The sequence below is a fragment of the Colletotrichum lupini genome, chromosome 2 (assembly GCF_023278565.1).
Source record: "Colletotrichum lupini chromosome 2, complete sequence".
Classification (NCBI taxonomy): Eukaryota; Fungi; Ascomycota; class Sordariomycetes; order Glomerellales; family Glomerellaceae; genus Colletotrichum; species Colletotrichum lupini.
In genome coordinates, this window is record NC_064675.1 from 4,598,157 (window position 1) to 4,610,190 (window position 12,034).

Genomic DNA, 12,034 nt, shown 5'->3' on the forward strand with positions numbered 1-12,034 from the left:
TGCCATCTGCCAACTGCCAATATCTACGTACCTAGTACCTAGCATTGAGGCACAATTGTGCGCCGTCCTGAGGTTACCTTTCCTCACCTGCTTATGCAGTACCTTGCCATTAATTACTGCATCGGCTGCGGCTGCTGCTGCTCTTAGGCACCTTACCTGACCATTTCGTTTCCCAGGTGTTGGTCTTTTGCACACTCTACCTATCCTCTCCCTCCCACAAAGTGAACGATTGGTTCCTGGACGCTCCTTAGCACTTCTTCACCATCTCTCTTCTTCCCCCTTCTTGTGCTGTCTCTTCTGGATTCTGCCTTCTGCTTGAACCAGGAAGCGCCCTTCGCTGCAGACCAGTCTTCGCATCTGCCGTGTTACGATTCTGACGACTAGATATTTCATCTGCTTCTGTAATCACGCTCCCACCGCTCTGCTCTACAGAGAGTCCCGATACGCTTTCTGCGCCGCACCTCACGGACCTCCCTTTTCACAAACTTCCCCTCGACTCCCAACCTCCCCCAGGCTCGAGTTCCTCCGACACCTTACGCATACAATCCTCTTGCTCACGCCAGCTCTTCGCCATTCGGTGTAATCAGTTTTCTCCCCATGAAATTGCCGTCTTGGACCTTCTGTAATGATCAATGATATACGCATCTGACGTCGCCCCCGCCTGATATCTACCTACCTACCTACCTCACATTCACCAACCGACCAATCGACAGCACTCATTCTTCGCTTCCCCCGACCCCCAAGCCGCCGATTGCACCCCTGGTCTTCCTTTGGCTGTCCTCCGAACTCCTCGATATCCTCAGACTTGCACAATACCGTTTGTTAGGGTGGTTCATGTCATGTTCAAGTTAGGGTTGTGTGAACTACAGTAGAATTGCTATGAGTGGGGATCAGCTGGCGTCCAGGCAAGAATTCTACCAAACCCGCCCCGTTCACGTTCGTCTTTCTGTTTCTGCCTCTCGACCAGGTCGCAAAGATTGGCAGGCCGGACAATCTATCAAAACGCCATTTTGCTAACCAGAAACTCTGACAACAGCTTTGGAAACCCAAACGCTCAGCCGCCCACCCCCAAACAGACTCCCACCTCCGCCGTTTTCCCGAGCCCCGTTTTCGAAACTCCCAAGCAGTCCCAGGGTCACTTTGACGACGCTGGCGGTTGGACGCCTCGCTTTGCAGAGGAATACTCCGTCTTCAACACAACTCCAGGTAACCTTCGAGGCTCTCCGGGGTCCTTTCCCGACTTTGCCACAGGTGCTACTACCTTCCCTGCTTCGGCAAGCCTCAAGAGGCCTCTGTCCGCCGAGAGCCTCGCTGCTCAGATAGCAACACATGCCAATCACTTCTCTCCCAACACGAACCTACCTCTACCCCCGGTCACCGCAGCTCGACGACTGCCCTCTTCTCCCAGGCCCCCGATCGAGCAAGCAGACTTTTCCAGCCAGGAAGGCGGTTCGGCCAGCCCAGAGCAGGCGTCACAAGATAACATCGTAAAAAGTTCACAAGGCAGGGAGAGCGTGGCGGATCTGAACGGGCAAACGGCAACCCCTCCCCCATCTTCCCACAAGGGTGGCCGGAAGCTTGCTCCTAAGCTACAGGACGACAACATGCAGAATGACCATGGCTACGGCCAGCCTGACTTTTCTGGAAACCCACAACATCCCAACATGGCGGCCTTTGTGACTGCTACCGATATGTTCGGATATCCCATGTCGGCTCCGGCAAACGCTTCTGCAAGCTTCTGGGATCCGAGTGCCGACATGTCGGGCATGGAAATCGACTTCTCCTTTGGTCCTAATGTCTTTCAAACTTCGGGGCATCGCCATATGCCTTCATTTGATGCCTCGCAAATGTTTCAAGAGCCTGCTACCCTGCCGCCGTCAGGTAGCCAAGAGACTGCCCAACCCATCAAACGGACACGGCCCCTGGCTCCCAAACCTGTCATGAACAATGTCCAGTCCAGCTCGGCAGACATCTCCATGGTTACAAACTCGTTCTCAACCTCCATGGAGGACCCCTTCGGTATTATGAGTCCCGGCGGAGTCGATCCTGGTGTCCTATTCGGTCGACCGCTATCTGCAAACATGGGTGCAAACATCCCCGTCACACAAGGCTCAGCACAGTTTGCCCTTGCAGCGGCTGCAGAATCACAATCGAGAGCGCCTATGCACGGCGATATTCGCCGCTCCCTCAGTACCAAGGAGCTGGGTCAAGGAAGGCCATCCGGTCATGCTTCTGTCAATTCCCCGGTCAAAATGAATGGGCGGCTCAATGGACTGCCACGAAGTGCCAGTGAAAATCGTGGAAGACGCGGACTCGCAAAGCCGTCACTGCCTAAGCTCGCTCCAGCCATACAGCCGAGGCCTCAGGTGGCTAATGGTCCCGTAGCTGGCCCAAGTAGGCCACCGAGCCGCCCGTCTGGCAGGATATCGCCCCTGAAACAGCAGCACTCTCGCCTCTCGAGCTTGACGTCGATACCCGAGTCGGCTCCTCCGAGACCTCGCACAGCTGTGAAGTTCACGATTGATTCGAGAGGCAGGGCGCGGGCCGAGACCACTATGGTGATGGATGAGCCGCGACTTGAGGAGGTACGAAGACTACCGGTGACACGGGAAATGCCGCGCAGGGAGAAGAGCTGGGAATCCGAGGATGACGACTCTTCGACAGACGACGAACCAATCATCATTCCCAGCCGAAATACTTCGTTCGCATTACCAGATCCCCGTCGACCGTCGTCGGCTTCCATGTTCCATTCGTCTCGAAGGAGCGTTAGTGAACATAGCTCGAGCAGCTTGGGGGCGTCGGTTTCGCAGCACGAGGCTGAGAGCGAGGCGGAGACCGTGATGAATGAGGCACAGGGAAAGGGGGGGGACGCAGCAAGCGAGCTACGGAAGCTCGTTGAGAGCCGCCAAAAGCGTGGCCATCAGGCACCTGGCAGTCAACGATCACAGCGATTTGCTTCGGGCAGTTTTCAAGATCACCTCGGGGGTATGATGTCACCGACGGGTTTCACGGAGGCCAGCCTCCCCTCGCCGACGAAAGCGACGTACAACGTTCGATGCGTCTGCAGGAACAGCACGAATAGACAGGGAGAGTACATGGTCCAATGGTATGATGCCGTCCCCAGCCTGCCCCGTAAAGATGGCCGACTATCACCTATGATGATTCAGCAATGCTAACATTCCACAAGTGAGTCCTGCGAAATGTGGCTCCATGGGTCGTGTATCAACATATCCAAGCGGACACTTCCATCTGTGTACATATGTGCCTTCTGTTCAAACACACCCAACATGCGAGGCGGTCGACTCCGGGGTAATGGCCCGACGCTGGGACCGCCCGGGGCGAGCCCGCTAGCCCGCAAATCATTCAGGTAATACGTGAGTGCATTTTGGAGCACAACGATAATGACCGGCCCCGAAAAGTCGATGACGGCACGTGAGGAAAAGAAAAGGTTTAGAAAGAGAAACGGGGCAATCCGTCATCAGGTCATCTTGGATTATTGATGAGTATATATAATTTCCGAGTACATACCTTGCGGCTTAATTATGAATAACAAACGAGAGGATGCTAAGAAAAGAGAGTGCTGAAGATATCGTGAGATGACTAAAATTATGCAGAGTGACCAAGGAAGCGAGCTGAAGGCGGGTGTACCGATCTTCGGAGTTCTCAGCAAAGGTCTAGCTGGACCTCGCCGGTAGCTCTGACACCAAGGAGACTGGCGATGCTATCGTTGCTGAGCTGACCAAAGTTCTCAAGGCACCAGTGAGAGCGTGAGTAACTCGTATCATGGTTAGTTTACAGTTTCCACAGCACGATCTGAGAAGAGCTTTCAACACGCTAATGCAATCTTCCCTGTTGAATTTGCGACAGCTTTAAACAATCTGCATTGGAAAGAAGAGTGCTATGCCGACGTGACTTCTGCCGTGCCGCGACTTTCCTACCTTTTTAAGCTTGCAAGTGCTTAACCTTAACTTCCTCGAAGAGACCCTCAACAGAAGGAAGTATTGATGTGCGTGTATCCGTACGCCTGGAGCACAAGTCAGCCGGCCATCCCGTTAGGGCCCAAACATTTGGAGGTTCATCTCACCTTTTTCCATCCAGGGATTGTGAGGTAGGCTGTACCATTTCAAACGTCAGCGCGCTCATACGCCTTTACACGTCCTTGCAAGATTTTCTACATCAAAGACTGGGAGGGGAGGTAAATATAGAGAAGAAGAGGAAGAAACTCACCACACTCCATATACCCATCCCCATTCCTGCCCCCGCAGGCCCTGGCAGCCCACTCGACGGCATCAACCCACTCCTGCACAACACACGGGTTCCCGCCGTCCCTCCCGTTGCCCACGTCCCCGCTTCCGGCATACGAACACATGTACGCCACCGCATCGCCCCAGTGGCTATAGATTTTCTCGCGGTAGCCGAGGCGTTTGCCGTTGAGGGCGGCGCACTGCGCTGCAAAGGCGTTGCGGGCGCCGTTGGGGTTGGAGTTGAAGGCGGCGGTGGTGATCCAGGGGCTGTCGGAGCAGAGGGGTTTCGTGTCTTGGGGCCAGGATGTTGCGTCGCGGCGGGGGAGGCGTGGTGTAAGTGGTGGTGTTGCTTGGGAGAATGGGGAGAGTTTATCTATTACGGCGTGGATGTCGGGGATGGCGGAGACTTGGGTGTGGAGTTCTTCGCCTTCTGGGGTGAGTGTTACGATGTAGGTTCCTTGTTGGGAGCCTGGGGGCACGAGGGTTGAGAGGACTGGTCCGGCTGATGCTAGGAGGATGGTTAGGTGGTGGAAGGGCCTGGAAATCATATTTGCTTGCTATTCGTGTCAAGGTCGGGATCAAGAAGCACGTAGTTGCAAGTACATGATGATGTGAGGGGTCATGGAAACGCTTGGAGGGAGGCTTTACTTATACTTCATGTGTCAGAGGTCCGTTATCGAGTTTTGGTGTTTCGTCACATCCGTTCCGTATCTGGCAGTCGGTAGTTCCAAGATCGCGCCGGACCGATCCCGTTGTTTGAGTTGCGGATGTTCCCTACCATCATGGCGGTCGCCAATCACAATAAAAGGTAGGATGGTTTTACAAAGCGATGGTTGAAACGAAGTGCTCACACGTACCATATCTAGTCACGAGGTTAGACTCGAGGAACCCGATCGAAGATGCAGCCCAGCACCGGTGGCCATCGGATCAGCGAGTGCCACAGGTAGAACGAAGAAAACGAACGATTTCTCGTTGTACATTGATTAGCTGTCTTACTTCCTTCCTATAACCAAGAATGTAGGTTGTGTCTCTTTGGTCTATTGCTTGCCTTCCCACCGTGTCCCATATGTCGTAATTGCAAAACGCCCCTTCCCCCATCTATCATCATCCCCTTTTCACCATGCAGGCGACCGTCGTCGGTGACATGTTCAACATGAAGATCAAGTCTTCGTGCTCGTGATCGTAGACCAGAGCGTTGCACCTGATGTTGAACTTGTTCTGCATCGAGTCGTCCACGATGATGGTCTCCTCATCCTCACCGTCTTTGCCGCTAGATCTCACCGAGATGTGCCACTCTGATGGGTCGCGGTGCCGCGGTAGTAGCTTCACCGCGTGGAAGTTTGTCTGTTGTAGTGAAGATACCTGGACAAGCACCTCGCGGTCCCAGGCCTGACTGTCTGTTACTTCACGGCCCTAGAAAGAAGTTTGTGGTGTTAAATCATGCAATGATGAGATAGAAGCGGTGAAGATGGAAAGGAGCATGAGAGCTTGAGCACAAAACGGACTCCAACTTGGAGTCAGGGGACGAGTAATGGAATATGACTACCGAGCACATGTGGTCTATAGGGGAGGAATTACATTTGATGACGTTGGTGAAGAACCGCCACAGTCTGATTTCGACCTCGAACGAGCTTCACTTCGCAGACGGCGAGTACCTCGCCCTGAAGGGTTCATCCTCCAGTCTTCTGAATGCACGACATCGACCGTCTGGAAGTAAATCTTCATCTTTACGAAGCGAGTCGGCGGACGAACGGGGATATCGCGGAGCTTTTGTGGATTATTTGCTGAAAAAGGATACACACACACGATGTTGGATCACAACTTCATCAGGGGCTCTTTCCGGGACAGGCGGCGGCTTTAAGTCCCCACAACAAACTTCATCCCGCCGGAGGTGGGTAAGTCCCGTTGGGTCGACAGATCCTCGACGCTGCCCGTCTATCGGTACCGGCTTGCGGGGTCCCAAGCGGCGAGGCGTCGTTCTGCAGCCCCGGCGCGCCATCCTTTAGGTCTTACCGTCTTTAGCCAAAGGATTGCCTTTCAATGGCGGTGGACCGTGGACCGTGTGCCGTGGATAGGATACCCCACTTGCCTCGGTCTGAACCGCGGCAAGGAATTTTGGTACGAAACTCGGCCGTACAAGGGGACGTTGCTTGATGAATTCGTCCGTACGGGATCCCGCATTCTCGCTACGCATCGCAGACTGGGTCACCCGGATGGATGGTTGGACCGAAGGACCCGCCGATTTGTAGATCTAGAACGTCAAAACCGCGTTCTGGAGAATGCACCGTTTGAGGAACACTACGTAATGACTTACATTGAGAGAGCTGCTAGATGTGGGTCGCTGACATACATTCAACTCAGACTTTGATGCGACTGTGAACACTTGCTTTTCATAATGTTGAACGTCTCTTAAGCTGTCGAAGCTGCGGAAAACATTTCCCGCCGCGACCTGTCAAATGGTAAGAGACACTGCTGTAGGTATGCGTCGACACATCTTCACCCACTTGCAGCCGGTGGGGTGGTGAGACGAACATGACCAATTGGCAAACAATCGCCTCTTGCGAGGGACCTTCTCCAACTCAGGGCCTCGGTAGTGTACCGTCCAATGTTTGTATAAGTAAAGGTTGAGTGTATCCAATTGGCAATGGATTTCCAGTAATCGGTAGGTCAGATCAACATTTCGGAAACTTCAATCACGCAAACCATTCATACACCGACGCGATGTCTCAGGCCCTCCCTCTTCAGAACAAAGGCATCTTCCGCAACTTGCCAACTTTCCCATCGGATATCACAGACTTGACTGCCCTCATCACTGGCGCCAACGGCATCAGCGGATTCCACACCCTCAGGGTCCTCCTCGACGCACCGCAGCGATGGAAGAAGGTCTGGATAGTGTCGAGAAGCCCCCTCTCGGAGAAGATGATGAGCTTCTTCTCCGCCGAGCAGCAGGCACGCATCGAACACATCTCGCTCGACTTTCTGGCGGACGCGGACGTCATCGCGCGGGGTCTAAAGGAGCGTCAAGTCACGGCGGACTACGTCTTTTTCTACTCCTACCTTCAACCCAAACCTGAGCCCGGCGCCGCGGCTTGGTCCAACGCCGAAGCTCTCGTCAAAGTCAATTGTATGTTGTCACACAAGCGCTTTTCCCCGCTCGAGGAGAAAGACCACTCTGGTTAACACTCTCGGCCAGCCGCCTTGCTCCAAAACTTCCTAGGCGGGCTCGAAAAGTCCTCCATCCGCCCCAGACGCATCGTCCTGCAGACCGGCGCCAAGAACTACGGCGGCCACATCGGCCAGGCCATCTCGCCGTTCGTGGAATCAGCGCCGCGCGTCACCAGCGAGCCGAACTTTTACTACCCGCAGGAAGACGCCCTCTTTGACCACTGCGCCAGGACGGGCGCAAAATGGAACGTCTTCCGCCCCTCCTGGATCATCGGCGCCGTGGAGAACGCGCAGATGAATGCGTTTTACGGGCTCGGCGTCTACGCCGCCGTGCAGGCTCACCTCGGCAGGCCGCTCGAGTTCCCCGGCACGATGGCGGCTTGGCTCAGGGACCACGCGCACTCGCATGCGCACCTTACCGGGTACCTGTCCGAGTGGGCTGTTTTGAATGAGCATTGCGGGAATGAGGCGTTTAACTCGAGTGACCAGGGGTCGTTTAGCTATGCGTTGTTCTGGCCTGAGCTTGCGAAGTGGTTTGGAATTTCAGAGGTTGGAAGGCCTGAGTTGGACGAGTCGAAGATGCAGACGATTTCAATGCCTGGCAAGCCGCCTATCGGGTACGTGTCTCTCTGATTCGTTGTGAGGATGACGCCCTTGGCTGACCTTTTTCTGTGTCTAGTTTCGGCCCCCGTGCAAGCTTGAGGTTCTCCTGGTCCTTTGTCGCCTGGGCCAAGGAGTCCGAGAACCACGAAGCCTGGAAGGAGATTATGAAGAAGCACAACCTGCTCAATGACCCGTTCGAGGACCCCGAGGGCCAGTTCATGTTCACGGACGTCGCTGTGGTGCCGGATGCCTACGGCCGCCTTGACCCGAATAAGGCCCGCGTGATGGGTTGGAACGGATTCGTTGACACGGCGGAGGGCATCTTTGCGACGTATCGCGAGTTTGGCAAGCTCGGTATGCTGCCGCCGATGGCTGTGGAAGAAGCTCGACCGTTGATCTAAGAGAGGGTGGGGGGGGGAGCTGTCGACTGTGACGCAGCTCGAGGGGTATATTAGTGTGCGAAGCAGAAAAAAGGATGGAGTGAGTTGATGAGCACGGAAAAGTTTCAATTGGTACTATTTAGTGTGGGAATGGTATTCATGAATGCTTGCTTTTTGTTAACTTCGCGATGGGGAAACGGTCACAGAATGTTGAATCTGATAAGATACCCCCAACGGTCTTCGAACATATTGGAGAAATCTCAACTAAGTTTGATTAAGCATGGTTATTTTCTATTAAACTCAATTATGTTATGAATGTGACCGGAGGGGCAATGAGAGATAATCAAGGCCCTGACAGAATGCAACCTAGGGCCTGCAAGACATGAACCCATGTCTAGACAGGGTTGGTTGGGACGGCGCCCGCGAGAACTTGCAGATTGAAGAGAACTCCGAAAGAGATGGAAGCAACTCCTGTGGAGCTCGCCGGCGTCGAAGGGGTGCCAGATGAAGTAGGGGATGGAGTGATGGACGGAGTGGTGGACGGGCCAGGAAAGGCTAGACCGATGGACGGATCGTAGACTCCCCTTGTATCGGAAGTTAATGTAGGCGAGACGACAACAGAAGAGGATGACGACGACGGAGTGAGAGTGGTGAGAGAGCTGGTCAAAGAGCTGGAAGTTGAAATTAGGACGGCTGAGGAGTTGCTTGGTAGGATAGAAGACGAGATTGTGGGCACACTGGTCGAGGAGAGAGAGAGCAAGGAGGCGCTGCTGCTGCTGATGCCGCCGAGAGTGCTGCTGATGCTGAGAAGGCTCGTGGGCAGGCTACTCAGAGACGTGCTGCTCGAAGATGAAGTTGCCGAGCTGCTGGTCAAGGAACTTCCCGGAAAGCTGGCCGAAGAGGTTCCAGAGCTGACCGTTGAAGAGCTTCCTAGACTGCCGGTGGACGAGCTAGTGCTACTAGCAGATGCCGTGCTGCTGGTGTCTGCGGTAGACGAGCTGGAGCTGGATGTGGTGGGCGTAGTGATGATGCTTCCACTAGGGTTTGAACTGCTTGAACTTGAGGAAGTAAGACTGTCTGTGCTAGATGAAGCCGTGTCGGTGCTAGAGGATGAAGAGCTTGTTGTTGTCGGTGCGTCGGTAGATGAAGACGAGGTAGAAGAGGATGTTGTTAGGATTAAGGTAGTAGAAGAATCAGTTGAAGTAGAAGAGTTGGTAGAAGTGGAGGAGGTAGAAGAGGGCGTCGTAAGAGTAGGCATGGTTAAGTATGATGAAGAAGACGAAGTTGAAGTGTGACCCGAATGCTCGGTATCACACAGCAAGACAGAACCGTTGAGTAATGTATGTCGAGGTACAAGCATAGCTACTTTCAACGGGCCGTTTTCAAAACCAGTAGAAAGAAGTGGAGTGATGATTTCTCAAGCTTTCGATCAATTACAGCTCATTTCAAAAGATCAGGACACTTAAAATTATCGGATGAGATGATGGAGATCAACTTGAGCAATGGAGGGAGCCGTCACGTTTAAGGATCTGTGAGAGTTCTACGGGCCGGGCGACATGTGGTTTTGTCCCTCTTCGGCCCGGTGATTACATGAACTACAGACACAGGCTTCGGTATCAGAAGCGTTTTCTCTAATTAAATCACCTTGTTGCGTTCCTCGGCTGATGGGTGGCGAGACAGCCGTCGGGAAGCCGACATTTAGTTTTACGTGCCAGCGAAGCCCTAGGCCAATGGTCAACGTCATGATACAGAATACCAACGCGCACCAGAGAGATCCAGCTATGCATTTTCAGAGTTGCTGAGGGATAGGTCTATAAAGAAGAATGCTCGCTTGCTAGATACCTACTTAAGCTTAAAGGATCAAGGGCCATTCCAAGTACGAGTCTTAAAGCTCGACACAAACCAAAGTGGATGTAGCAAATACAGGCAGCAAAACGAGAACTGACCGCCGCAAACGAAAACCCATGTTGAGACGGCACAAAAATAATGAAGCTTTCGTTCGGACTAGCATTCCAATCCTAGCCTTCTTTCATCCCGCGGGGCCGGATCAAGGGGGCCGGAGGCGAACGGTCGAGAGACCCGCTTTTCCCGGTGTGAGGGGCGGAGGCGGCATTTCCCCGACCGGTGACTAGTCCGAGGGAGCATTGCGAACTGAACTCGTAACGAGTGAGTAGGAACATGTCGCCGTGAATCTAGGGCTAGAACAAAGCCTTGCATTTGAATGCTTTAGCTCATGATTTTTCGGTTCTCATGGCCTCGTAATCAAGTCGCGCCACGGACTTCAACTCAGAAATTTCGTCTGCAGAGTGATTATTCAGCGATGAGCCAATTTCTAACGTCGAGCTTGAGCGAAAAGGAGACTGCTTGAAATTATCCACCGGAAATACCCACTTCACTGTTATCCGGTGTTCCACGGATTACAAGGGGCAAATGTGACGTTTCTGCGTCTCAAGTGAGAGGAAGTGCTATTTAATGATCTGAGATGAACCGTCCAAGTTGTCTCGAGTTTCGTGAAATAACCACAATATTCTACATTATCAGTCTATCATTCGTGTAACAAAAATGAGTTCATCGACGCAACACAAAGTTGGAATTTTCCCCGCCTCTGGGGGTATTGGCGGAGGCACTGCAAAGCACATTCTCCAGCGCCTTTCTCCATCAAACCTGATCCTCATTGCTAGAAACCCCAACAACCTTTCGCATGCACGAGAGCTGGGAGCAGACGTTCGACAAGCTGATTACGATGACGACGAATCGATTCAGAACAGTTTTCGCGGAATCAAGACCTTGTTTTTGATCTCGTATGCATCAGTTGAGGTTGAACACAGGTTTGAGGTAAGGCTTTACTATCTGAATGACTTTAACATGTATGAGAGCTAAGAAGACCACGCAAAGCGGCACAAGTTTGCCATCGATACTGCTATTGCAAGGGGTGTGAAGCACATCTTTTATGGGTCGTTGGGCTTTGCTGGATCTGCAAAGAACCAGGAGTCAGTAGCTCACGTTATGAAGGCACACCTCATTACTGAGGGATACCTTCGAGCATGCCGTAAAGAGCATGCCGGATTCGACTTCACGATCGTCCGCGAGGGGCTCTACACTGAGTCTTACCCACTCTATACCTCGTTCTTTGACCCTGCTCGACCTGTCAACGAGATCAAGATTCCTCATGACGGCGCCGGCCCCGGTATCGCATGGGTCAAGAGAGAAGAGCTGGGGGAAGCAACAGCTGAGCTCATATCTCGCTACGTCACAGACCCTGACGGTTTCCCCTACCGCCAACAGACGATTCTCTTTTCGGGAACAAAGACATTGACCCTGTCGGAAACAGTCAGCATTCTCAGCGAGATCGCAAAGGTTCCAGTCCACATCAAGCAGGTTTCGGATGATGAGTTCGCCTCCCAGGCTCAGGTAATTCCTAACTTTACCTACCGTGGAGTTGACTACTCGAAGCCGTGGGCTTCGGCCTTTGAGGCGTTTCGTAGGGGTGAGGCGGCTGCTGCGTCACCGTTACTGAGTGAGCTTTTGGGAAGAGAGCCGGAGGGTTTCAAAACCACCGTGATGAACTCTCTCAAAGCCTAGACTAGGAGATGAGTAGCCTAACAAACAAGCTGATTTCTTTCGTATGCATTCATGCGCCTA

At 53.2% G+C, this 12,034-nt stretch overlaps 7 protein-coding genes across 7 annotated transcripts; 4 read left to right on the forward strand and 3 right to left on the reverse strand.

The window, feature by feature from the left end:
• Positions 1–839: 839 nt before the first annotated feature.
• Positions 840–3,176, forward strand: CLUP02_03698 (PHD-finger domain-containing protein; the record flags this gene model as incomplete). The annotated part of the gene is made up of 2 exons (XM_049282716.1): positions 840–847; positions 1,037–3,176. 2 exons carry the CDS (start codon positions 840–842, stop codon positions 3,174–3,176), a joined length of 2,148 nt encoding a protein of 715 aa, XP_049139859.1.
• An 809-nt stretch (positions 3,177–3,985) lies between these two features.
• CLUP02_03699 (uncharacterized protein) lies at positions 3,986–4,792 on the reverse strand (the record flags this gene model as incomplete). Its single annotated transcript, XM_049282717.1, has 3 exons — positions 3,986–4,024; positions 4,085–4,113; positions 4,228–4,792. The coding sequence occupies 3 exons, from the start codon at positions 4,790–4,792 to the stop codon at positions 3,986–3,988; spliced, it is 633 nt and encodes a 210-aa protein (XP_049139860.1).
• Positions 4,793–5,348: 556 nt separating this feature from the next.
• CLUP02_03700 (uncharacterized protein) lies at positions 5,349–5,969 on the reverse strand (the record flags this gene model as incomplete). Its single annotated transcript, XM_049282718.1, has 2 exons — positions 5,349–5,657; positions 5,823–5,969. The coding sequence occupies 2 exons, from the start codon at positions 5,967–5,969 to the stop codon at positions 5,349–5,351; spliced, it is 456 nt and encodes a 151-aa protein (XP_049139861.1).
• Positions 5,970–6,965: 996 nt separating this feature from the next.
• Positions 6,966–8,413, forward strand: CLUP02_03701 (NAD dependent epimerase/dehydratase; the record flags this gene model as incomplete). Its single annotated transcript, XM_049282719.1, has 3 exons — positions 6,966–7,368; positions 7,438–8,026; positions 8,089–8,413. The coding sequence occupies 3 exons, from the start codon at positions 6,966–6,968 to the stop codon at positions 8,411–8,413; spliced, it is 1,317 nt and encodes a 438-aa protein (XP_049139862.1).
• A 373-nt stretch (positions 8,414–8,786) lies between these two features.
• On the reverse strand, positions 8,787–9,650 carry CLUP02_03702 (uncharacterized protein; the record flags this gene model as incomplete). The annotated part of the gene is made up of 1 exon (XM_049282720.1): positions 8,787–9,650. One exon carries the CDS (start codon positions 9,648–9,650, stop codon positions 8,787–8,789), a length of 864 nt encoding a protein of 287 aa, XP_049139863.1.
• Positions 8,851–9,687, forward strand: CLUP02_03703 (uncharacterized protein; the record flags this gene model as incomplete). Its single annotated transcript, XM_049282721.1, has 2 exons — positions 8,851–8,901; positions 9,283–9,687. 2 exons carry the CDS (start codon positions 8,851–8,853, stop codon positions 9,685–9,687), a joined length of 456 nt encoding a protein of 151 aa, XP_049139864.1.
• Positions 9,688–10,954: 1,267 nt separating this feature from the next.
• On the forward strand, positions 10,955–11,974 carry CLUP02_03704 (NmrA family protein; the record flags this gene model as incomplete). The annotated part of the gene is made up of 2 exons (XM_049282722.1): positions 10,955–11,227; positions 11,288–11,974. The coding sequence occupies 2 exons, from the start codon at positions 10,955–10,957 to the stop codon at positions 11,972–11,974; spliced, it is 960 nt and encodes a 319-aa protein (XP_049139865.1).
• Positions 11,975–12,034: the final 60 nt, after the last annotated feature.